At 57.6% G+C, this 24192-nt stretch overlaps 3 protein-coding genes across 3 annotated transcripts in view; 1 reads left to right on the plus strand and 2 right to left on the minus strand.

Annotated features, from left to right (window-relative positions):
• MUS81 (MUS81 structure-specific endonuclease subunit) overlaps nucleotides 1-582 on the minus strand; it is an 8913-nt gene extending 8331 nt beyond the window's left edge. The window contains exon 1 of the mRNA XM_026650310.2: nucleotides 98-582. Within this exon, the coding sequence (XP_026506095.1) occupies nucleotides 98-232 (135 nt within the window). The 5' untranslated portion in view covers nucleotides 233-582. The remainder of the gene's footprint in view (nucleotides 1-97) is intronic.
• A 3214-nt stretch (nucleotides 583-3796) lies between these two features.
• Nucleotides 3797-9933, plus strand: CFL1 (cofilin 1). Its single transcript, XM_024217774.2, has 4 exons — nucleotides 3797-4147; nucleotides 7318-7625; nucleotides 8984-9060; nucleotides 9753-9933. The coding sequence occupies exons 1-4, from the start codon at nucleotides 3809-3811 to the stop codon at nucleotides 9863-9865; spliced, it is 837 nt and encodes a 278-aa protein (XP_024073542.1). The 5' UTR covers nucleotides 3797-3808; the 3' UTR covers nucleotides 9866-9933.
• A 2838-nt stretch (nucleotides 9934-12771) lies between these two features.
• On the minus strand, nucleotides 12772-23663 carry SNX32 (sorting nexin 32). The gene is made up of 13 exons (XM_024217772.2): nucleotides 23551-23663; nucleotides 23286-23390; nucleotides 22955-23065; nucleotides 18779-18900; nucleotides 18434-18557; nucleotides 17760-17864; nucleotides 16164-16269; nucleotides 15679-15754; nucleotides 15013-15052; nucleotides 14493-14579; nucleotides 14193-14352; nucleotides 13964-14049; nucleotides 12772-13289 (listed from the first exon to the last, which is right to left on the minus strand). Exons 1-13 carry the CDS (start codon nucleotides 23590-23592, stop codon nucleotides 13236-13238), a joined length of 1218 nt encoding a protein of 405 aa, XP_024073540.1. The 5' UTR covers nucleotides 23593-23663; the 3' UTR covers nucleotides 12772-13235.
• Nucleotides 23664-24192: the final 529 nt, after the last annotated feature.

Raw genomic sequence — 24192 nt, forward strand, 5'->3', positions numbered from 1 at the left:
TGGGTTCTAGTCCCAGCTCGGGAGGGGAGCGCAGTGTAGTGGTCAGAGCAGGGAGGCTGGGAACCAGGACTCCTGGGATCTTGGCGGGCGAGCTCACCCTCTGATACACGAACTGGGTCTTCTTGCCCTTCTCAGCGGCCTCATCCCTCCACTCTGTCAGCCACTGCACGAAGAGGGGATTAGGGCAGGCGGGCACCGGCTTCTTCCGCACCAGCCGCCGGGGGGCGGCCATCTCCGCAGGTGCCACCTGCTGCAGCCGGGGCAGGCGCAGCGCCCCTGGGGACAGAGGAGACAATGGGACACGGGGCCTTTCCCCTCTAGGGGGCGCTGGCTCCGATCCAGCCCCAGAGTGGGGATGCGGGGGCTGCCCCCGCCTGGGGACACGGGGGGGAGTCCTGGCTCTGCCCCTCCCCCCCGATCAGAGTCGCTCTTTAGCGGGAGGGGCCAGCCCCCCAAAGGAGATGGGAGGGGTCCCCCGGACTCCTGGGTTCCCGCTAACCCTACAGCTGCAGCATGGGGGAGACCCCCACTCTCTGCCCGCGGGGGGGCACCGCGACCCCTGCGCCGGAAGCGGTTCCACCCTTTTCCCGCCGGGCCCCAGCTTCTCTTGCACCGCCCCTTGCTGCGGGGAGCCCAGGGCTAGAGTGTCCCTGCGGGAGCTCCAGCCCCATCTGGCGGCTAGAGAACGACGAAAACTCAGCGATGCCCAAGGTCTGCGGGTGCCTCTCGGAACAGAAAGAGACCGGGGGTGAGGGGCACTGGCAGAGCTGGGGGGAGCCCAGAGCTGGGGTAGCAGGAGGCTGTGGGTTGGGGGTGGGGGGCACTGGCGGAGCTGGGGGGAGCCCAGGGCTGGGGTAGCAGGAGGCTGTGGGTTGGGGGGCACTGGCAGAGCTGGGGGGAGCCCAGGGCTGGGGTAGCAGGAAGCTGTGGGTTGGGGGAGAGGGGCACTGGCAGAGCTGAGGAGGCAACTCCCCATGCCCACAGAGACCCCTCTAGCTGCCTCTCTCCTTCTTAGCTCCTTCTATCGCTTCCCTCTCCCCGGCAGTGCAGTGGGGCTCCCCTGATCTCGGCCACCAAGCAGGGGGGTCAGGAAGCACTAGGGGGCAGGTGCCTTGCTCAACCCCCATCCCTCCCTGGCCAGGCTACAGGGCCAGTGGCTCTCAACCTTTCCAGACTACTGTAACCCTTTCAGGAGTCTGATTTGTCTTGCATACCCCCAAATTTCACCTCACTTAAAAACTACTTGCTTACAAAATCATACATAAAAATAGAAAAGTGTCACAGCACATTATTACTGAAATATTACTTACTTTCTCCTTTTTACCATACAATTATAAAAAAATCAAATGGAATATAAATATTGTACTTTCATTTTGCTTCTCGGCTCTCTATGAGCTGAGGGGTGAAAACATTATATGTAGAGCAATATATACAGGTCATTGTATGAAATTTTAGTTTGTACTGACTTTGCTAGTGCTTTTTATGTAGCCTGTTGTAAAAGTAGGCAAATATCTAGATGAGCTGATGTACCCCTGGAAGATCACTGCTATAGGGCTTTTAGCCTGGCTGGGGAGGGGGTAAGGGATAGGGGAAGAGGCAGCATGTGTGTGAGAAGAGGAATGTACATATTGATGAGTAGGTTCATGCATATTCATGAAGTTGACCCAGATGGGGCCTTCAAGGTAGGGTGACCATATTTCCCAAAGGGAAAATGGGACACAGTGCAGGGCCTGGCCCGAGTGCCCCCCCCCCACCCCACGGGGCTGGCCTGAGCTGCTCACCCAAGCCCTGCCTCCCCCTTCCCGTGCACAGCTGGGGCTGGGGTCACTGCTCACCTGAGCCCTGCCTGCCCCCTGCACGTTTATCCACACCACACCACACCTTTTTGACAAAAGTGGGCATTTGTCGTTTGCTCTTGCCAACTGATGAAGTCAAAAAAGTCGGGATGGCCAGGACAGGGCTTAAAAGAGGGACTGTCCTGGCCAAAACGGGACATATGGTCAGCCTACTTCAAGGGGTCATGCTGAGAAAGAAGGGGAACCAACCTGCCCCCACCATGGGAGCCACTGACCTTTCTTCAGATCATCCTTCCCCACCAGCTCTCTCCAACCCAGATGACTCCCTCCAACACACACACATACAGGTGGTTTCTCAATTTGATCTATGAGGGGGATAATCTAGGAGCATTTGGTTAATCCCTTGGGATAGATATTCTTTTGCCTGGAGACAGTTCTGCCCCGCAGACAGCCCTTACGCAGCTCTGAGACCCAGGTGTCTCTGGGGTGGGGCACAGGGACTGTTTATACAGGGATCCCTCCCTTGGTTCTGAGTCAGTTTCCTGTGGGGTGGTGTGCAGGGGCTGTTAATACAGGGTTCGCTGGTGTGGTGGGCTCAACATTGGTTTTGGGGGAGAGCACTCCCTGCTGAGTCGTGCAGGATGCCTGAAACAGAAGCATAGAGAGGTTTGGCACTGCCTGTTAACTCTGGAGCATAATGGTGACCACTTATATGTGACGTAAATTGTGCTTGGGTTTTGGCCCAAAGAATGGGAGCAGCAGTAGGATTGTACCTAAGAGGTATAACCGGGGTTGCTTGTAGGGTTGGATGAACAGGGCGGTCACCTTGGCTGCTAACTTCCAGGGGGTACTGTGCCACACAGCCTTTTTCCCCCCTTTCCTGCAGCCACTACCTCAGGGGAGTGCAGTTGAGGAGGTACCCAAAATGTTTTCAACCCTGCCAGACAAAATGCCTAGGATTGCTCCTGGGTACAGCCCAGCCAAACTATCCCTTTGGCAGTATTGCCAACCCCAAGTGTTCAAAAGTCATGAGATTGGCTTTAAAATCATGAGGTTATGTAAACATAACCGATTTGGTGTTTTTTAGCTGTCTTCTGCTTTTTGAGCCTTTAGGGTGCGGGTGCACTGTGTCCCATTTTGAAGCTTTCTCCACTGCCACAAGGGCTAGAAACGTATTGTTCTTTAAGCATGAAGGCTGAAGTCCTAACATCTCCACTTGACTCCAGGAGTTGAGGCTTTAAGGAAAACTATAATTACCATGACAAAATCATGAGAGTTGGCAACACTGCTCCGGACAAGGCTGGGTCTGGGCAGGGGCCAGAGTAATCAGCCAGGGAATGGAAAGGGAGCGGGGACTCCAGAGCAGCTCTGGGTCCCTCCCCCAACGCCTAGGACCAGTGGGGGGGGCTTCCCGGCTGCCCTAGATGTCCTTATAAGGAGTGGATGCTGCAGGAGGCGGGGCCTATTTTTGTGCTGCTGTTCACGCCCTTATTTGGAAGCGACGCAATGATGGGGGGAGGGAACAGAGCCAGGAAGGGGAAGGGGGCGGGTTTAGGGAGAGGCTCAGCCAACCAGCAGCCGGTCTTCGGATTCGGCTGCCCTAGAGCCTGTCACTCTATATACATACCCCCCCCCTTTGCACCGCTTCCCCCACCCAACCCCCCAGCCCCGGGACCAGCAGTTCCTTAACAACCTGATTTATTATCGCAACTGTTGTTTTATTTCTAGGCGGGGTCCCACGTGAGAGGTCGGACCTCAGCCCCTGGGGAGGATCCCGCTACCAAGCCCCTTGGCCACAATCCTGGGCTCCCGGCTCCCACCCACCCTGCTCTAACCCACTAGAGCCCACACGCCACCCAAAGCCGGGGCGAGAACCCAGGAGTCCGGGCTGCACCACCTGCTGCCCCCAGCACGGCAGCGGGTCTAAGTCTGGCCCCAGCCCAGGGCCCTGCAGGCGGCGTGGAGATGATTAAAGATCATCATCCCATTATTCAATGGGGTCTACGTTACCCATGATGCACTGCAACTGCAGGACACCCCGCTGTGGTTTCTCTCAGACTAAAGGCGCGCCAGCGCCGCCCTGCCCCCGGGACTACATCTCCCATGATCCCCCGGACTGCAGCTCTCATCCTTCCCTCGCGCTCCCCGGCTCCTGCCCAGCGGCACGGACTCCATTTCCCTGCGTGCCCCACGGCCCGCGCCGCCCGGAAGTGCCCCTCCCCCATAAAGCGGAAGCGGGCGGCCGGTTGGTTTGGGGCGGGGCAGTACTTGGTCTCGACACCGACCGACAAGCTGCTGCAGAGCGAATCCCGCGCAGCCCGGACCGTGATCCCCCTGCCCGCAGCACCATGGTGAGACCCCGGCCCGCCGCCGCCATCTTGTGCCCCGCGGCCGCCATCTTGCCTTTGGGGCGCCTATGGGATCCATAGGGGAAGGGGAGCGTGGCGTACCCGCCACCTCTGTAGGGGGCGCCTGTAAGAGCTATCGGGGATCCCGCTGTAGGATCCGATCTCGCCCTCCACACCACCTGTGGGGGAGGTGGGGCGCTGCTCTGTACGGGATTTCTATGAATGGGAGCTCCAAGGGGAGCCTCGTTTCCCCTATGGGATCTATAGGTGGCTGTTTGTCTGCTCCCTTCTGTGTCGGGAGGCCCGTGTAGGGACCATGGGACTCTCGCCCTTTCCGAGAGGTTCCCTCCTACCTCCATAGGATCCATCTGGAGGTGCCTTTGGAATTCATAGCCGGTGTCTGCTTCCTTTTCCCGTGTGGGAGTGGGATCCCTATGAGGGGCTCTTATAGGCTTTCTATAGGGCCTGTTCTGGCCACTTCTCTTATAGGTGCAGGTGTGTGGCAGGATGCAGATGGTGCACCCCTATGGGTGAGTCCCACGTGGGGCTGGCCCCTTCTCCCAGCCTCTGATGGGGTGGGGGCTAGTTCTCTCTTAGGGGGCAGATTGTTCCAGGGGCTGCTATTGAATCAGAGCATGGGGGTTGGCAAAGGGAGATTTCCCCCCCCCCCACCCCCCAGCATGGGGTTTGAGGCTTGCCAGCCACCCCTAGTCCCATTTCTTCTTCCTGATGTCCTAGCTCCACTGTGGTCTGTGGCATCCTGTGACCTCAGGACTCCCCTTGTCTGCAGTAGTTATCTTTCCACTGCTACCCTTGGGGTGGTGGGATGCAGGTGATGTTTGATGTGTCGAATGGGGGCCAAATCACTAATGGGTGGGGCCCCCAACGGGGGGCTGCCAGTGAGATGTGGGCTGGATACAGGAATGGGTGGGGAGATTCTCTGGCCTGTGTGGTCTGAAAGGGGGCTATAATGGGCCCTTCTGACATTAAAATCTGAGTCTAAGCTGAACCCATCTTTGTGCCCACATTGTCCTAGCTCCCCCCGATCAGTCAATCCACTGTGCTGCTCTCAGCTCCCCCTCCAAGTCTTAGCACCCCACTGCTCCCCTCTGATGTGCTATGATAGTGGGTGAGCATGTTGCTCTGCAAAATGTCTGACTCCGTCTCTGCCTCGTGCTCCCAGCCCCGATTTCCCAGCTTGCCCTGGCCAAACCTGCTTCAGTCAGGGCCACCAGGATGCCCTCATGGCCCTTGACAGCTCTGGACTGTCTTGAGGGGTGGGGGTGCTCCCATGCAGCCTATAGCGCCCTCCCAGTGCCCGTGTGCCTGAGGACAAAGATGCTGGTGGGAGGGGGATGGGAAGAGGTGCTTGGTTCGCCTGGTGCCTGGGCTCCTAGAATTGCCTGACTGGGGGATAAGCGGTGAGCACCGCTTGGAGGGAAGGTGGGGAGACTTGGGGGTGGAGGGTACAGGGAAATCTGAGGGTGATTAGCAAAGGGTGCCGGCAGTGACCCGTGAACAGTCTCATTTCTTTGGCAGAATCAGTAGCATTGATTAGTATTTACAGGGTTAAGGATTTTGCCATGGGTTCAGACAGGGCCGCTGGGCCTGGGAACAAAAGCCCTTTAGCCTCCTATGGGCCCACTCGATTAGGAGGCTGGGGAGCCGCTCCTGGCTGCAACCGCCTCGCTGCAGGGGTGGATTTATTGGCTGAAGTATCTGGGCCCAGGCCTGGGGATCTGCTGACTCTCTCCGGTGCTGGTCCCTGACAGGCCCTGTTCTGAGCCCTGCATTGCCCCCATGCCCCTTTCATTTCCCCCCTCCCCCCAGCAGCGGCCGCTGGAGCAAAGCGGCTGGTGCTTCCCCTAAAACAGCCTCCCTTTGCCATATAAGAGCATATCGCTGTGCTGCTTTGCCGGCCAGCTGCTGAAGCCAGACTCTGCTGAAGGGCCGCCTCGGATCTTGGCTGGACCCTTGGGATCATCCAGTGGGGGGCCTGGGCTGGGTGGTTAGAACTTGGGGTGCTCCCAGCTACTCAGATTGGCCCCCCTGCTGCCAGGCAGTGGAGTGTGAAGTGCTATGGCAGGGCCCCAAATAATGAGGCTCTCGGTCTGAAGGTGTCTAGTGGGGGTGGGGAGAAGGGTGGGCTCAGTAGCGTGGGGGGTGCTGTGCTCTGAACCCCAGGCCAGGAAGGAGGCTGTTGTGGAGGCTCAACAATCTGTCTCTTGGTGCAGTAAAGCAGTTGCCTTGGGGGAGGGGGAGAATGGGGGAGGGGAGGTAGCCATGAGTGGGGGGGTGGGGTTGGTTTCCTGGAGTGAATGAGGAGTGGGAGGTAGGGTAGGCACAGGGTAAGCAGGGGAAATAGGGGATGGCAGGTGTGGGGGGGACTGGCAGGCACCGGGGGTAGCGGTCTCCTGGGGTGAATGGGGGTTGGCAGGGCTCTGGGGGAGCAGGGGATGGGGGAAGGGTTGTCGCCCCTCCCTGCAGATGGTTGCTTGCAGCAGGTCGCTTGCCCCTGGGACTGTACCATGGGGGAAGGGCCCAGGCTGCTGGGTGGCGATGGGGAAGCAGCGGGCACAACCTCTTTCTGCACAGGTCACGTGCAGCGCCGTTTCCTGCGTGGGGTTTCAGGTTCCCGCCGGGGGGTGCTTGCGTAAGGCACTGACGCAGCGCTTCCCATTGTGCATGCCTCTGGCTAGGGCACCAGCAGCCCCACTTGGTTTGCTGCTGGCCCTTGTTGGAGTGTGTCTGCCCGTGTCCTGCCTGTGTAACCAGCAACGTTGTCCACTGCTTGCCCGATCCATCCCCCCCCACAACTCCAAAGCTGCAAAGCCCATGGCAGCTGCTGGGTTAAATCCTCTGGGCCCATTGGCTTGGGGCCTGGTAGAGTATGTGGCCCCCAGCACTGACATTACCTGGCCCCCAAGGCCTCTTGGTGGGGGCAATGAGTGGATCCCCCAACAGTCCCCCTCTGCTTGGCTTCTGTTGTGAAGACCTGCCCCTCAGGGCTAGGAAATTCCAGTGTCTATTGCTCATGGCCCTTGGGAGTTGATGTGCTGGGGCTGATACCCCAGCAATGGGCACCTCATTACCCAGTCTTTGGGGGCTGGGGGAGCCCCTAATGCCTCCTCCTCTCTTTCTCCTCTCCCCCTTCCCCCCCCCCCCCCCCCCAGGCATCTGGCGTAGCAGTCTCTGATGGAGTGATCCAGGTCTTCAATGACATGAAGGTGCGGAAGGCCTCCACCCCTGAGGAGGTGAAGAAGCGCAAGAAGGCGGTGCTCTTCTGCCTGAGCGAGGACAAGAGGAACATCATCCTGGAGGAGGGCAAGGAGATCCTGGTGGGGGACGTGGGTGAGACAGTCGACGACCCCTATCTGCACTTTGTCAAGATGCTCCCGGAGTCGGACTGCCGCTACGCCCTCTACGACGCCACTTACGAGACCAAGGAGAGCAAGAAGGAGGATCTGGTCTTTGTCTTCTGGTAGGGCTGTGCCCCAGCCCCGTTTCCTCCAGGGTGGTACAGCACTTTTGCCCCTGCTGGCTATGCCCACCCTCTCCACCGGCTAGGGACCCCTGCTGCTAACTGCTGGGGGAGCCACACCCCTTTTCTTGGTCACTCCCTAGTCCAAACCTGGGGTGCCCCATTATCTCTGCTGGATGGGTCCATCCTTTGAGCACACCCCTGTTCTGGCCACACCCCTCTCCAGTATTGTGCCCTTCCCATCCTCCTCCAGTGCCATTCTCCCCGCTGCATCTTCTGGTAGAGCCAAGCCCCTCAGCCTGGGGTGGCCCCCTTGCCCCTCCCCTTTCTGGCCCCGCCCCTCCATCCTCAAATTCCTTCTTATGGTCCTGTTTCCTGGCTCTAACCAGGCCTCCGCCACCAGGCCTGAGAAGCCCCCTGGTTCCTCCTCCCTGGCTGGCCGTGCCACCCCTTCCCTCTGCAGAGCTGCAGTGAAAGCTGCCTTTGTTCACCCAGTGCCAGCACCCGGCCCCTCTGCTGGGTGGAGCAAGCCCAGGAGGGAGTGCCGGCTGCTTGTTTAAAGGGCTGCTGGCTGACCAGCTGGCAGTGGGGCCCACAAGACTAGGGCAGGTGGGAGGGATTGGGGATCTGGGAGTGACCCAATCAGTGCATCCTGTGCTGACTCTGCCAGCCCCTTAGCCCAGCTGGGGCACCCCTTCCAGGGTGTACACCATACTCAGGGGGTTCTGAACACATTAGCTCCTTCCTGCTCTGGGGCCAGCTGGAGGCATGGAGAGGCTGCAGGGGTGGTAGTTGTGGGAGGCATGAGTGGGTGCAGACGAGGGGGGTGTTAATAGGGGGAATCTGAGTGGGTGCCGTGGGCAGGAGAGTTAAGACAGGTCTGGATTTGAAACTCTCGGGCAGGGGAGACCGTCAGCACTATCTCTAGGGGCTGCTGTGCTGGCTGAAACCTATTTGGGGTGGTATTTAAAGGCCCTTATTGTGCTGGGCACAGAGCTACCCTGCCCCCTCTGCAAGGCATGGCACTGAGAGACCCAGAGCTCCCCCTCTGCCTTGCTGACCTGCCACAATTTCTCTCCTGGGCCTCCCCCCCCCCCCCCCCCCCCCCCCACCAGCTATTCTCCTCTTGCTCTTTGTGCCTCCTGCTGGGAATCTGCCCTCGGGCACTGTACCTAGTGTATGGCCTGGTGGGGAGGGCTCCTCCCCCTGCTCCTTTCAGCCCCTGTGCCGCTGCTCTGTTCTCTTACACCAGTCTGTGCCCAGGTGGGCACTATGACTGAGGACTCAGGCGCTGGGCTGTGCCTTGCGGAAGCCTCCAGTCCCTGGTGTTGGTGTGAGTCCCTCCCCTCTCCCCGCAGGGCCCCAGATTGTGCCCCCCTCAAGAGCAAGATGATCTACGCCAGCTCCAAGGATGCCATCAAGAAGAAACTCACAGGTGAGTCGAGTCCTGCACCCCTAGCAGGCCATGTCCTGCCACCTGTGGGGCCCCGGCCCATGGCGTGTGAATGAGTTGGCAGCTCTGCAGCAGGACGCCGGCCCAGCCCCATGGTTGTGCTGCTAGCCCCTCTGAGTGAGGTGCTGTGTGACTTGAACCTCGTGGTCTGCCTGTGCCTGCCAAGGCCAGGTGGAACTGCACTCTGGGGGTGGCCTGGCGATGCCGGGACTCCTGGGTTCTATCCTAGCTCTGGGAGGGAGCGGAGGCTAGTGGGGTACAGCCATTCAGGGGCGGCCCAGGGGTCTGGATCTGGTTCCTTGATGTGCTCTGAGGCTATCCCCCACTCTTGGATGGGGGTGTCAATTCCCTGGTGCATGTAACCCATTGGGAGATGTTAAATAAACACAGTCTCTGATGGGCCAGTGTGGTGGGGGAGGGGCCCCTCCTGGGATGGGGCGGAGCTGGGAGTTCTCAGGCCCCCAGTCAGATGGTGCCTTTGCTAAGGCTACAGCAGGGCTTCTTGGCCTGGGGATCACAATCTCACTGCCCTGCCCATAGGGAGTGATTGGGGTGCGGGGGCTTGGATCTGGGAGGGAGCGGAGATTCTGGCTGGATCTCAGCTAGATAGGTGTTGATCTCCAACCCAATGCTTGCCCTAAGCTTCCCCATTTCTTTCTTCCCCCACCCCCAAGGTATCAAGCATGAGTTGCAAGCAACCTGTTACGAGGAGGTGAAGGACCGCTGCACCTTGGCCCAGAAGCTGGGCGGCAACGCCGTCGTCAGCTTGGAAGGGAAGCCCTTGTGAGCCGCTCCCAGTGCCAGTTTATACCGGAGCTTCCATGTTAATCAGTCCTGTGCTACCTTTTTTGGGAGGGTGGGGGTGGGAGGGCCGTTGGGGGGTGGGGTGGGATAATTCCTTAGATAATGTTCCGATTCTTTGCCTCCTAAGTCTCCTTCTCCGGTTTGCACGATCAGAGTCCCCAAGACACTCCACGGCCCGGCCACAACTGCTGTGCAGGGCACCTGCCAAACCCACTGCCTCCTCGGTTACCTGGAACTTCCGCCTTGGAGACCAAGGGGACCATTCCCTGGGCACTGTAGCTTCTCCTCAAGGTCCGGGGCTACTCCACCATCAGACGGGACCATGCATTGAGCTCTCTAGCTTGATGTCTAGAGACACCAAGAAGGGCCCATTCTTGGAGCACTGGAGCTCAGTCTTGGGACTGTTCCACCATTCATGGGGATCATCCCCTGAGCTCTGTCTAGTTCTGGGACCATTCCCCGTTTCCATTCCAGTAACGTCTCCTTCAAAGGTTGATCAGGGACCAACTGGCTTCATCGTTATGTTGCCCTCTCCTGACAGCCCATCTCAAATCCTCCATAGGACTGAGGTCTTGATGGCCAGTCCACTGCTGGCCAGGGTGTTCCCAAAAGGGGCTAGTGAGTGAGGGACCCTCCAACAGCCAACCCCAGGTCTTGAGCCACTAGCAGTTTCTGGTGGAAGGTGACATCCTAGGAGCTCCTCTTAACTGCATCCCTGTAGCCTCCTCCTGACTGGAATTAGAAATTTCTGGTGTGTGTGAATTTTTTTTTAAGGGTTTTGTGTTTTGAAACAGTGAAAGATGCCGATTCTCTCTGGCCCCACCGGGAGAGCTGGGGGTGTCCCCGGAAAGCAACCCCCTGCTGCCAACGCGTCCATGACTTAGTGGCTTTGTGCTTGTCTGTAGTACTGTGTATAAATGGAATATTGTGGAGAAACTTGCAAAATTTAAGTAACTGGAGGCTGGGACACACCCTTCCAGTGGAACTTACTAATATGGAAGCAGCACCTGTAATGACCTTCAATTAAAAAATGAATGCTAACAAGCTACTGCCCTTCCTGGTTTTATTTGGAAGGTTTGAGGCCACCAGGGAAACTGAGGCAGAGGGACATTAGGGCTGGAACTAGTACCCAGGAGTCCTGGCTCCTGGGAGCCTGCAATCAGTGCTGAGCCTTGGGTGTGGGTGGCCATGGGAGCTGGGTGTGGCTGTTGCTTATAAGTAACAGCACCTGCCTTTTCTTGTAAAACACACAGGAGTGCAGGGGACCTGGGCAGGTCCTGCCCTAGGCAGCTAGACTGCTCCCCACCCCCTTCCTGAGGCCAGCTCCACCTGTCTCCGGTCAGTCAGGCCTGGCGTGGTGCCCTAGCCCTCTTGCAGCTGTTCATAGTCCCATGCTGGATGTGAAGGAGCAGCGGTGCTGAGACCTGCAAGCATCTCCCTCCGTGTAGTGTCTCCTATGGAAGCCCTGCATTAGCCTGGCCTGGGGGTGGATAAGGGCTGGGGGGGGGGGGGGGCAGGCATAAATCACAGCTGGGATCAGCCCTTTGCTCCTTGGACCTGCCAGCAGAGTGCTCAGGGGGTTGGGACTATGAGGGGGACAATGGTGCTGCCCCCTCCCTGCTCTCACCATCTCTTGCTGCCCCCAGAAGCCACCCACAGCTTCATCCTGTGTGGAGGGAGAAGGAGGCTAGCATTACCCCACAGGAGTGCAACTGGCTAAAGCTAACCTGCTCTAATCCACCAGCCCCCGGGGGGGGGAGCTAGAACCCAGGAGTCTGAGCTAACAGTCGCCTTATGGTCTAACTGGACCATAGTTGAGTGATACTTGGAAGGGTTTGGGGTGGGGCAGGAGCCAGGATCCCTGGTTGTGTTTGAAGGTCTCCTTTCCTAGTGCTAGTCCCTGCCATGCTATGTACAGCCTTAGCAGGGGATGGGGCCTGAACAGGTTCCCTGCCTTCTGGGGTGTATTTCCTCACATGGGGAGCCAGGGGAGGGGAGAGCTCTTCCTGGCAGCTGTGTTGGCCCTGCTGGGGGGAGGCCAAGCCTCTCTCACCCCACACCAAGGCCCAACCTGGGAGTTCACACCAGTTTGGGATGCTAGGCCAGCTTCTCTGCTAGGAGTGATCAGCTCAGAGTGCTGTGATCGAGCAATGCAGGAGCTGGGGCTCTGGACAAAAGGCTGGGGCTGGTGGGAGTCAGGGTGAGCAACCTTTGAAACAGGGAAGTTGCAGCAGCAGGGGAGGAAGCAGGGCTGGGGTGAGAGCCTTGATGCTGTGGGGGGCTGAGCCCTAGCTGAGCCTGGGCAGGTTTGCAAAGGGGGGGGGGGTTGATAATGAGGCTGCAGGGGGTGGAGCTGGATACAAAATGGGCCTTTATTGGGGGAGTTTGGGGCAGGGGGGTACAGAGCTGTGGATGGATAGAATTGAATGATAGCCACCAGGCTGTGGTTGCTTGTCGTCCTACTGCAGTTTCACACTTCCCCCCCCATCTCACACCCCTTCCTCCCCTCATTCTGCCCCTCCCCCCTGCATCTGGTTGCTGGGAGATGGCATCTAGCCTGGATTCTTGTGCATGGCTAGAACACCTCCAAATCAGAGGACTGGAAGGGACCTCAAGAGGTCATCTAGTCCAGTCCCCTGCACTGAAGGCAGGACTAAGTATTATCCAGGAAAATCTCTGACAGGTGTTTGTCTAACAGGCTCTTAAAAATCCCCCATGATGGAGATTCCACAACCTTCCTAGGCAATTTATTCCAGTGCTTAACCACCCTGACAGTTAGGAAGTTTTTCCTAATGTCCAACCTACACCGCCCTTGCTGCAATTTGAGCCCATTGCTTCTTGTCCTATCCTCAGAGGTTAAGAAGAATTTTTTTCTCCTTCCTCCTTTAAATAACCTTTTATGTACTTGAATGCACCTTAACATCCCCCACCCCATGTGGTCTTACTGCAGTGGGGAGGTGGGGGACAGAGGGGAAGGGGCTCACCTAAGACACACAAAGACCTGTCTCCAAGCCCTCCTGCTCTAACCTACTATACCTCACTGTCCTTCCAAAGCTGGGGATAGACCCCAGGAGTCCTGGCTCCCAGCCCACTCCCCTCCTAAAGGAACTCTAGGTTGCAGCCCTCTCTGGGAGGCCAGGGGGAGGAAGTTAATGGGTGTTGGGGGGGTTGCCCCCACAGTCAGATGGGGCCCCCCAGAGTTGGCAGAGCAGGTATGGGGGGGCTGGAATGCCAACAGGGTTGGGGCAGGGATATATGGGGCTGGATTATGAGGCAGCAGTAGCGCTGGGGGGGGGTCTCTGCACCAAGGCGCTGAGAGGCCCCTCCCCCAGGTGCAGGGCTGGGTGGTAGTATCAGGCGTCGCCCTTCAGCACAATCAGGGTGTTCCGCAGCAGCAGGCTACTGGCCTGGAAGAGAGGGGAGGGGGTTAGGGGAAGGGGCCTGGGGCTGTTAATATAGGGGGAGGGGGAGACCCACCCCAGTGCAATGCTCCAGGGGAAACCGGGACCCCAAGAAAACCTAAAATGACCCACCCCACACCCCTCTCACAGCTGGGGACAGAACCCAGGAGTCCTGGCTCCCAGCCTAACTGGGAGTGGCATTGCAGGCACTGAACCTGTACGAGGACCCAAGTGTGTTGCACTGCTTCCCCCTGCAGGCCACACCTGGGTATTGCAACTGAGGACAGGGTCTGTGCTGATGGGGGGCATGCAGGTGATTGGGGGGAGCTCAGACAACCCTCCAGCCCCCCACCCCAGGGTGCAGAGGTCATGGGGGGGAGGAACAGGGCTCCCCAGGGGCTTGGGGAGGCAGAGCATGCCCTGGGTGAGGAGGGTAAGAAAGAGATGGGAGCTTCTGAAGGGTCCCAGTTCAGGTTTGGGGGGGAGGCAGGTAGTTGGGGGGGGGGGGGGGGGATCCCCAGGGGTTCCCAGCCAGGGTTGAAGGAGTTTCTGGAGGGTGGGGGGGAAGTGGTAGTTCTTGCAGCGCCATACTCAGGCTGGGGTAGGGGAGTTCCCAAGGGCTAACAGGGAGGTGGGTGGGCCCCAGGCAGGGTTGCAAGATTTCTGGGGGTCCCTGATACCTTGGCGTGTTTCAGCTCCAACTCCGCCAGCTCGATCAGGTTCTTGCGAAATGCGGAGATTCGACGTGACTTGAAATCAGTCAGTTCTGCCCCAGGAGAGAGAGAGAGAGAACCCAGGAGATCTGTATCCTAGCCCCCTGCTCTAACCCATTAGACATCCCCCCGACTTCCCCTCCCAGAGATAGGGACAGAGCCCAGGAGTCCTGGCTCCTAGCCCTTCTGTATTCACCTTGCTTGGCAGAGGCTGATAGCTGTTCAAAGCGCTGACAGCACAGCTGCTGATGGGTCTCAGCCGGCTTCACCTCCTTGTTCCTCATGCGGGCTCTGTCCAGTGCCTTGTTGGCATTCTCGTAATCAGCCAGTGCCCGCAGGCGCCGGTACAGCAGATCCTGGGGACACAGACAGTTATACATCTCCATGCCCCACCTCAGAGGTGGCTGCATCTCAGTGCTGGGTGAGGGAGCCCTATATTAACAGCCCCAGGCCCCATCCCAGAGGCGGTTGCATCTCTGCACCGTGCTGCCTGTACCTTGGCTGCCTGTGAGTCTCTCATGTAGTACTTGAGCAGGTCAGACAGTTTCAGATCCTCATCTGATGCCACACGGCCCTCCAACTTCTGGGGAGGAGAGGACAGAAGGGGGTGGGAGGTTGATCAGCAAAGGGGGTGTGTGTTAATCCCACAGTTAATCCTGAGCCTCTACACCCCATCCTTCTGAGCTAATGTCACCCCCTCAGAGGTCCCCAACATCCAGCCATAGGGGGCGCTAGCAAGTGGGGGTGGAGACCCCCTGAGAAGGGGGCTGGAGGTGCAGGATGGGGGCCATGAAGGCCCTGCCTCCCCACTGCAGAGTCTATGGGGTGCGGCTGATCCTGGTTGTGCGGTTCAGAGGAAGGTGGGGGACACCAGGAGATTGGGGAGGTCTGGAGCATGAGGAATGGTGGCAGAGCATTTGTGTGTGTGGGGAGGTAGAAGCCCCAGAGCAGAGGGGGCCCATGGTAGAGTAGGGGATGGGGAGAGGCTCCTCGCGGGGGGAGGAGCCCTCACTCACCCGCAGCCGTTCGAAGAGTTCAGCCAATTTCAGGAAGCTCCTGGGGAGTGAAGGGGAGACTCATCAGTGACCCCCCTGGTACTTTCCCCCCAGTAACCCACCCATTACGCCCCCTCCCCCACACCACCAGCCCCCTAGTGCCCCCACACCCTTCCCCTACATTAGGGCCCCCTGATATTGCATCTCCCCCACCAGACAGCACCCCATCCCCTTCGGTGTCCCCTGTGTCCTGCCCCCCACCAGACAGCACCCATCCCCCAGCTCTGTCTGAGGTGTCTCCTTCCCCCCAGAACTCTACCGCCCCCCCGGGAAGTGCCGCCCCCCTGTCCATCAGCGCCCAACTATCCACAGGGCCCCATCACCACCACACTGGGCTGCCTTCTGCACCCCCAAAATGCCTCCCACCTCACCACTCTCCCCCCAGCATCTAATCCCCATTTGGCACCCTAGGCTGGGAGTGGAAGTGCCCCCTGGTGCCCAACTGGGGTCATTGCAGGGGGGGGAACAGAGTCCATTCTGGGGGAGGGCACACCTTATAGCAGCCCCCCCAAGCTTGGTGGGGGTTATTCAAGCCCCAGTCCCAGCACCTCTTTCCCCAACACAGCTCCCTCAGCAAGCAGTTCTGGGGGCCTGTAGGGAGCCCCTTCCCTGCACCTCAATACTCACGTCTGGAGCTGGCGGACTTCCTGTGTGCCTAGGCTGCCCAGTGCCACCGAGATGGGGATATAGTCCTCTGCCAGGCCTGTATTGGGGGGCAGCCATCAGGGCAGGGGATGTACCCCATTAGCCTAGGGACTGCCCCCCACCAAATCAGGAGTCCCTGCCTCACACCCACCTCCAGGAGCCCGATGGGGGTTCCCCTCCCCAGAGCCTCCATCACCCTGCCCCTCTGACCCCTAAGGACTCCCCCACTGCCTCCACATAGGGGACAGCTCCTAGGCAGCTGCCACTCGCCAGGGGATCCCTGGTGGTAAGCACCCCAGGGGGTCCCCACCCACGAGTGCCCCGACCACCGGGAAGCTCCCCTCCCCAGGGGAGACACTCCTGAAAGGGGCAGTGCCAGGGGCCAGGGTGGGGCAGGAGGGTGATCCTGGTCCCAGAGGGGGCTGTAGGGGAGGGACCAGAGAGGGAGAATCCCACTCCTTACGTACTCTTGTGGGAGCGCATGACGCGGTCGGCCTTGAGGCAGGTGTCGCGCATCCGGGTGTGGTACTCCAGCAGGAACGTCCGCTCGTGCTCAAAGAACTCGTCCACCTCCTGCAGGGGGTGACAGGGAGCCAGAGAGCCGAGGGGTGCCCCACACACCGCCCCACCCGTAACAGGGGAGGGGGATCAGCACACACCATGCAGCCCCTCAAGCCCGGGGGGGGGGAGGTGTGCCATGTGGTCCTTGCACAGGGTGGGGGGGCGTCTACATGGGCTGGGCTAAGTGCTAACATGGTCACTGCTGTAGGGGGAGGAACCTGTGCGGGCTGTGCCACTCTCCACTGAGTGCGAGGGGGACAGCATGCCGTGCCACTCTCTGTGGTACCGTGGTGGGGGGAGGGTTGCACCAGCTGTGCCACTTGCTGCAGTCGGGGTCAGGGGTGATCTGTGCAGGCCAGGTTACTCTCCGCACTGGGGCTTGGTGTGGGGGTGTGTGACAGAGCCCCGTTGGTGATTTGCTACTCTGTCAGCCACTCCTATCAGGCCCGACACACTCACTACACCTAACACACTGGTATCATGAGATATCACTGGAAAACTAACTCCCTGCTCATTAATATTCCAGTGTGATGTAGGGCCCAGGTGTGTACAAAGAGTTGGAAGTAAGCACTAGAATGATGTTCTTCAGATGGGTTTGGCAAGCAGTGCATAAGTCCAGTCTGCTCTAGGCAAAGGAACATGTATTTGCTCGGCTGACCGGTCATCAGGAAGAAACAGTGAAGAAATCTCTGCGTACAAAGGTGAACAAAACCAGCAGCCTAGCGGGTTGGGGAGAGGCCTCTTAACTATACAGACAGGGGATCTGAACCACAAATGATAAGCAACAATCAACTGCTTGTAGATAGTATTCCTGTATTATAAAAGTATAACGAGGAAGGATTCACGGGGCCAGAGCACTTGAAATCCCAGGCCGCTGGGTCCTCCAGCCAAGCGGTTGAAGTACCCGGGAACTGAGTTTAGGTGAGGCTCAGGCAAGGGTTGTAACTCGCTGAAGTGAAGTGTCAGTCTTAGAAGCACAGGTGTAACCATTTATCGTCACTCCTCCTACGGGTACCCTTTAAACCTCTGCCTTTGCCTTCACTAAACGTGTTTTACTATCCACCAGTTCGGCGCTGGGACTGCCATAAGAGCGTTTGTCAAACCCCAGTGAAGTCAGTGAGCGGCCCTGGATTGTCCCTCTGAAGGAACAACGAACTTCCTTACTTCAGTGAGTGTTGCAGGAGAGGGCTGGACAATGCAGGATTGTTTGGGGGAAAGTCAGGACGGGGGGAGAGGGTGTTGGGGTCACTGGGGGTGGAAGGCAGGGTGTGACCTGCATGGCGGTAGCCTGGCTGTTGGTGTCAGAACTGTGAGCCACAGCAGCAGAGCACTGAAGGCACCCAGAGCTGCAGGACAGGCATTAGTCCTGATTGTCACTAGGGGATCTGTGCAGGGCCCATGGATTTCTGGGGAGATGGGATCTGATGGAGGCACACACTCCTTCCCTGCTCCCCAGGGGGGTTCACCCCCCCCATCCCCGCATGCAGTGGGTCCTGGCTCACCTTCAGCCCCGACACCCCGGTGATGAGCGCCTCGTCAGCTGACTTGACGATGTTCCGGAAGAAGCCGCCCAGCAGCTCCTTGCGATTCTTGCCACGCACACTGAGCTGCAAGGAGAGGGAATGCCAGGTGTGTGTGTGGGGGGGGGGGGGCGGGAGAGGGCCCCCCAGGACCCTCTGCACCTCACATCCCTCCCAGCCCAGCCCAGGGGCTGCCCACAGCCAGAGATAATATGAGCATTAGGGGAGGGATCTGTGAAGGCCAGGATTGGAAGGGAGAGGGGGGCAGGGCAGTGGGGGGAGAAGGAAGTGCCCCCCTCACCTCCCTGGCTCCTTCCAGGCCCTGTGCTCCTCACGTTGTGGGGGGCAATCTCCCACATGGCCCCATCTTGTTGGTGGGAGGTGGCGGAGACGGGAATGGCCTCAAATTGGGTACCAGGGGCCTGTGCCAGGGAGACAAGCAGCTCAGCAGGGGTGCGGGGGTTGCAGCTCAGCAGTGGAGAAGGCTGGTAGTGGGGGGTGGCTCAGTGGGGAGGAGGTGGGGGGTTCAGCAGGGGAGAGGAGAGCTGGGGGGCCGGGGGCAGGTGTGTCTGGGGGGCAGCGGGGGAGGAGGGGGAGCCTGGGGGGGGGGGGGGGGTCGGGGGGCTCACTCAGGGGTGGGGTGCTGGGGGGCTCACGTCTTGGTCGTATTCCAGGAAGACATAGAAGTTGTGGTCCCGGCGTAGGACGGGATGGGCTGCCAGGCGCTGCAGGAACACCTCGTGCATTGCCACCGTCTTTTTGAAGATGGCCAGGTACTCGCTGCGGGAGACAGGCGGGTGAGCATCTGCAGGGACAGTGTCCCGGTACTGACTCCCTGGACCACCCCCACTGCCTCCCTGTACTGCCCCCCCTGCAGTGCCCCCTACTAACCCCTCTGTATCACCTCTCGCTGATCGCCTGTACTGCCCCATGGCACAGCGCCCCCTAGTGCCACACTGGGGCATTGAGGTCAGCCCCCACCCTCCCCTGGTGTCACTCACCCCTCCAGCTCCTGCTTCATCTTGGCGAACTCCTCCCGCGTCAGGGTGCTGTTCCCCTCCCCAAGGCGCTGCAGCTTCTCCCGCGATGCCTCGAAGTCAGGCCTGGGGGGCGCAGAGGGGATCTGGGCCGGGGGTGGTGGGGGAAGAACCAGGAGAAATATTAGCTCTGAACCCCTCCTTCAGCCTCTCAAACCTCTGTGACCCCAAGCCCCCATGGCCCCCTGATACTAGCTGTGGGGCAGGCTGGGGGAAAAGGGAGGAGCAGGGCAGGCCAGGGGTGAGGGTGGACCTGATGGGGGCTCATGGTTGAGGCATGGGGGTGAAAGGGCAGAACTAAGGGGGCCTCACAGTTGGGGGAGGGGAGTGAAGCTGGTAGGGGGCTAATGGTTGGGACAAGGGAGGCTGGGAGGTGGAGCTGGAGGGGCTGAGAAAGGATTCACAGCCAGTAGCTATGGGGCGGAGGGAAGTCTCAGAGCAGGAAGGCAAAGGGCTCAGATATCCTGTTGGGGGATGATGCCTCGGGCTAGGGCAGGGCCATTGGGGGGGTCCATTAGGGGCAGGATGTCAATGACTAAAGGATCCCCCTCCTCTAGAAACACTCTTCCTTCTCCACACACCCCTGCCCCCCTTACAGTGATCCTGTGTCTCCCCCTGCACCCCAAGCTCCATGCCCTTACAATTCACAGATTCACTGATCGGGGGCCCACTGTTATCCTCCTGGATAACACAGGCCATAGGGCTGCCTGGAATTAACTCCTGGTTGCGTATGAGCATTGACACCTAATAGCAACAATGATGTTCCGTTTCATACAGTTCCACAGAGGGGCAACCATTGCATTGAAATGCTTCAGGGTTGATAAGCTTCATGATGAAGCAATCTCTAATAGGTAAGTGGTGGCGATTTCCAAGGAGTACTCTACATTGGATGGCCAGCTGTCTAGTGCAGGGGAAGAGTGGACTTTATTTTAGGATGCTATTGTAACCCATACACCTCCTGGGTGTGGTGTTCTGTCCCATCTAGTGGCACCAAGACCACGTAGAGAGAGAGAGATTAATGAGTTTCCGCCTCAGCTAAGAGCCATGTGGCTTTTAGCTCATGCAGTAGAGACTCATGCACTAAGCTTCAGAGATCCCAGGTTCGAAGACGACCAGGGTCTGTTGGTGTTACACTATCACTGAGATTGCTGGAGAACCACTTGGACTAAGGAGAATGAAAAAGCAACCCTGGATTACAGATGATACCATCAAATTTTGGGACAGAAAAAAAGAGGTGCTGTGCAGAATGGATGCACTGGAAGGTTAGAGTCAAGTCAGTGAAGGGAGGAGGAAATGGGCAATAGAGGGAAACAAATGTCTTGACTGAGGAGTCAAGAGAACCTGTCGGAATGATCGTAATCAACGGTGGAACAGTTTCGCACAGCACATTGAGGAAGCCTCTGAAAGACGTGACCAGAAAGGTGTATTTGAGATTTTGAAAGTCCGCATTGGATGTCCATTCTCTCAGCTTCTGCCAGTTAAGGACAAAAATGGAGAATACTGCCAGGATATTGGTGCACCACTTAAAAGTTGGTGGGAGCATTTTTGTGAATTGATTCACCGCCAAGATGTAAACTACAACTTAATTCAAAAATGAACCCAGGAGAAAATGGGCAGGTGACCTTAGAGGCAATGATGCTTGTGGTCAAACAGTTATGACATGATAAAGCACCTGGTTTTGACCATATTTCATTAGAACTGCTAAAGAGTGGAGACCTGGATTGAATTCAGTTGTCTAAATAGTTTGGGAACCCGGTCACATTCCAGAAGAGTGGAAAGGAGGCTGAATCCTCCCTTTTTTCAAAAAAGAGTGATCAGCTTGCTCAAATTGCCGGGGAATACCGCTGCTGTCAGTCCCAGGGAAGGTGTTTACCATCACGTTACTGAGCCAGCTGAAATACTGTCTCACCCCAAACATGAGAGACAACCCTTGTGGTTTCTGCCCAGGTTGAACTACAATCCAGCTATCTGTGCTCTGTGAGATGTTACTGAAAAACAACAAAAGGACGTTAACACCGCATTTAAAGACTCTCCAGCTGCTTTTGACTCCACTGTGAACACTTCTGTGCCAGGATGGGGTGCCTGAAGACTTGGGGTGAAAGAGCCACACTCCTGAGAGAAGTAGCTATGGCGACCTACCCCCCAGTGTAGCCAGCACTAGGTCATAGAATCATAGGGTTAGAAAGAACCACAAGGGTCATCTAGACTAACCTCCTGCCTAGATGCAGCGTTTGAATTCTTCTTCGACCTAGCTACTGCATCTCAGGGAGGTGGATTACCTATGCCAATAAGAGAAGTCCTCTCGTCAATATAGGATGTGATGCCACTGTAGCAATTTAAGTGTAGACATACCCTGAGTGTGCCTGGTGGAGAAACTGTACCATGGTACATTTAGCTGCGTGAAGGTCAATGGTTGTATTACAGACTGGTTTTCAGTAGAATCAGGGGCACACTAGGGATATGTTCTCTCACCTACATAATCTAATGTTCTGATAGACTATCTGACAATAAAACTGACTGTGGCCAAAGTAGGAGACGTGAAATTGAGAGATTCATCTTTAGATGATCTTTACCATGCTGATATTATTGCCTTACTTGGAGAGATTACTGGCCAACTACAGCTAATGCTGGGAGAGCTGTGAAAAACAGCAGAATCTCTGGGATTTAGGGTCAATGGTGATCAAACCAAAGCTATGCAGGCTTCCTACAAAACAGAAACGAATGACCTGCAAATGATGCTTGTAGACAGCAATGACATTGACTGGGTGAATAGGTGTATCTATCTGGGTAATCACTTGACAGTACGAGGCTCTATATCCGAAGAAGTCACACGTTGGATTGGTCTTGCATGCATGGCATTTTGGTGTCTTCAAAGGCCTCTGGACAGGGGTGCTGGAACAATTTGTATAGTGGGGGTCAGGGCCGGCGCAACCCATTAGGCGACCTAGGCGGTCACCTAGGGTGCTACAATTTGGGGGGCGGCGACCACGGCGGTATTTCGGCGGCGGGACCTTCCGCCGCCTCTGTGGGGGGCGGTATTTTGAGGCGGGACCTTCTGCCGCCTAAGTCAGCAGAAAAGCTGGCGGCGCTCCTGGTGGGGGTGCTGAGAGCCATTGAACCAAACTGTAAACCCTGTATAGAATGGAAACCACTTCAAGCCAGGGGGTGCGGCAGCACCCCCAGCATCCCTAGTTCCAGCACCTATGCCTCTGGGTAGCAGGATGTCCATGTGACAACTAAGATACAAGTGTTCAATATGGACATGAGAACTCTGTTGTATGGAGCAGAAACAAGGCCATGAAAACCAGGCGAGGAGAGGAAACTAAACAGTTGTCAGTGTCAAAACATCCACTGGTTTGATTTTGTCACAAACAAAGAGATACTTAGATGACCCCGGCAAGTTGCAATCTTACATCCGCTGAGAAGAAGATTGCAATGGTGTGGTCATCACATGGAGAAGGTGTGCTTTTACAGAAGCTTAATAGACCTGAGGTCAAAGAAAGTAGAGCATGAGACCAACCACAAATGAGGTTGGAAGATGCCATTTTGAAGGATTTAAGAAGCCTAAATCCTCCCATGCTGACTCTTGCTGAAGGAAAAAGACTTACAAGGGACTATTCAGGATGGAAGTTAATTTTATGTCCACCACAGCTATGTGAATCTGCTGCTGCTGTGAATTAGAGCAGACTAGAAAAACACCCAGTCTTGACTGAAAAATGTCCAGTGATGGAGAATCTACCACAGCTCTTGGTAAATTGCTCCATTGGTTCATTCCCCCCACTGGTACAAATTTGCACCCTATTTCTGGCTTCAACTTCCAGCCCATGGATCTTGTTAGACCTTTATTTGCAGACTAGGAGCAAGACACCAATTAACCGTCTCTTGGTTAAACTGAGCTCTTGGAGTCCCTCACTATCACAGCATGTTTTCCAGTCCTTTAACCATTCTCGTGATTCTTCTCTGAACCCAATTTAACAATAGCCTTCTTGAGTTGTGGACACCAGAACCTGACATGACGTTCCCCCTTACGACACACTGCCCCATGCCCCCCCAAATGCCCTCCTTATCATGATCCCCATATTTCCTCTCACCCTTTACAATGTCCCCCCGGTCCCTCTCATCCCCTCTACTCCCACTTACAATGATGCCAGCGTATTCATCATTTTCAGAGAAGGTGTCGTGCAGCCAAACAAAGTCCTCATGCTGCCGGACCACGGAGAGCGCTGGGCGGGTGAAGTGGGGCAGAGAGCTCTGCAACAGGGGGGCAGGGGATGAGACACTCCAAACCTGGGACCCCCAGAATCCCCTTCAATATGTGGACCTGTCAGAGACCACCCCAAATGGGAACACCCAAGCCAAGGACCCCCAAACCTCACTAGACATTCCCTGGAGACCCCCCAAACATCAGAGCCCTATGGTGGGAAACCCCCCATAAGGGACCCCTTCCACCCTGTCTTTCCAATCCCCTCACCTTGGTCTGGACAGTGAATTTCACCTTGTCCCGTTCGCTGACTGCGTCTGAGATCTCAACCTGCAAGGAGGGGTCAGTGACGAGCTCCTCCGAGAGTGAGCAAGGCTGGGGAAGAGAAGAGGGTTAGATATAGGGGCACCCCACCGGGGGGGGGCAGGGCGATGCCCGACCCAGGGCACGGGGCGGGGGGGGCAACAGGGTACTGCCTCCTCTCCCGGGTGGGGAATGCAGGACCCCGCCGTGGGGACGGGGGTCCCAGGCTCACCTTGCTCTCCTCCCCAGGCGGCATCTCCAGCGGCTCCTCCATGCGCCCCCAGGAAGAGAGCAGCCCAGGATGCCCTGCAGATGAACCCAGGCTCAGGCCTCATCAGCTGACTAGGAATGGGGAGGGGACGGCGCGGGCGGAGGGTGTTGTCCCTTTAAATCGGTTGTGACAGCTATTCCACGCCCCTCCTCTCCATTGGGCCTGGGCACGGAGTCCCCGCTCCCATTCGCCGGGATTCCCATCCGTCACACACCAGGCGGGGAAGTGGGGGGCGTAGGGAAGATAAGTGTGCGTGTGCTCCCTCTCCCTGGGGCCCCAGCTGGGTAGGGGCCTAGGGGGTGACCCCTGGCAGCTGAGGAGATGGGGGTGCGGGCACCCTGGGACACTGCAGGGGGACAATGGGGGTATCAGCTGGGTGTGGTGCCCCTTGGTATCTTGGGAGATTGGGGGGCCTCTGAGGCTGCAGGGGGATGTAGCAGTGGGGGCTGGGCTCGAGCATCCACCCCTTGCTCTGGCTGAAGCAGCGGATGAAGAAATGACAGCATTGCTTGCCCCATTGCTCCAGACCTACATCAGCAATGAGTTCTGTTGGGTCTCAGGCCCTCAGCATATGGATATCACCCAAGGTCCTACAGCTCTGAT

The sequence above is a fragment of the Terrapene carolina genome, unplaced genomic scaffold, assembly GCF_002925995.2.
Source record: "Terrapene carolina triunguis isolate 2854851 unplaced genomic scaffold, T_m_triunguis-2.0 Scaffold89, whole genome shotgun sequence".
NCBI classification, from domain to species: domain Eukaryota; kingdom Metazoa; phylum Chordata; order Testudines; family Emydidae; genus Terrapene; species Terrapene triunguis.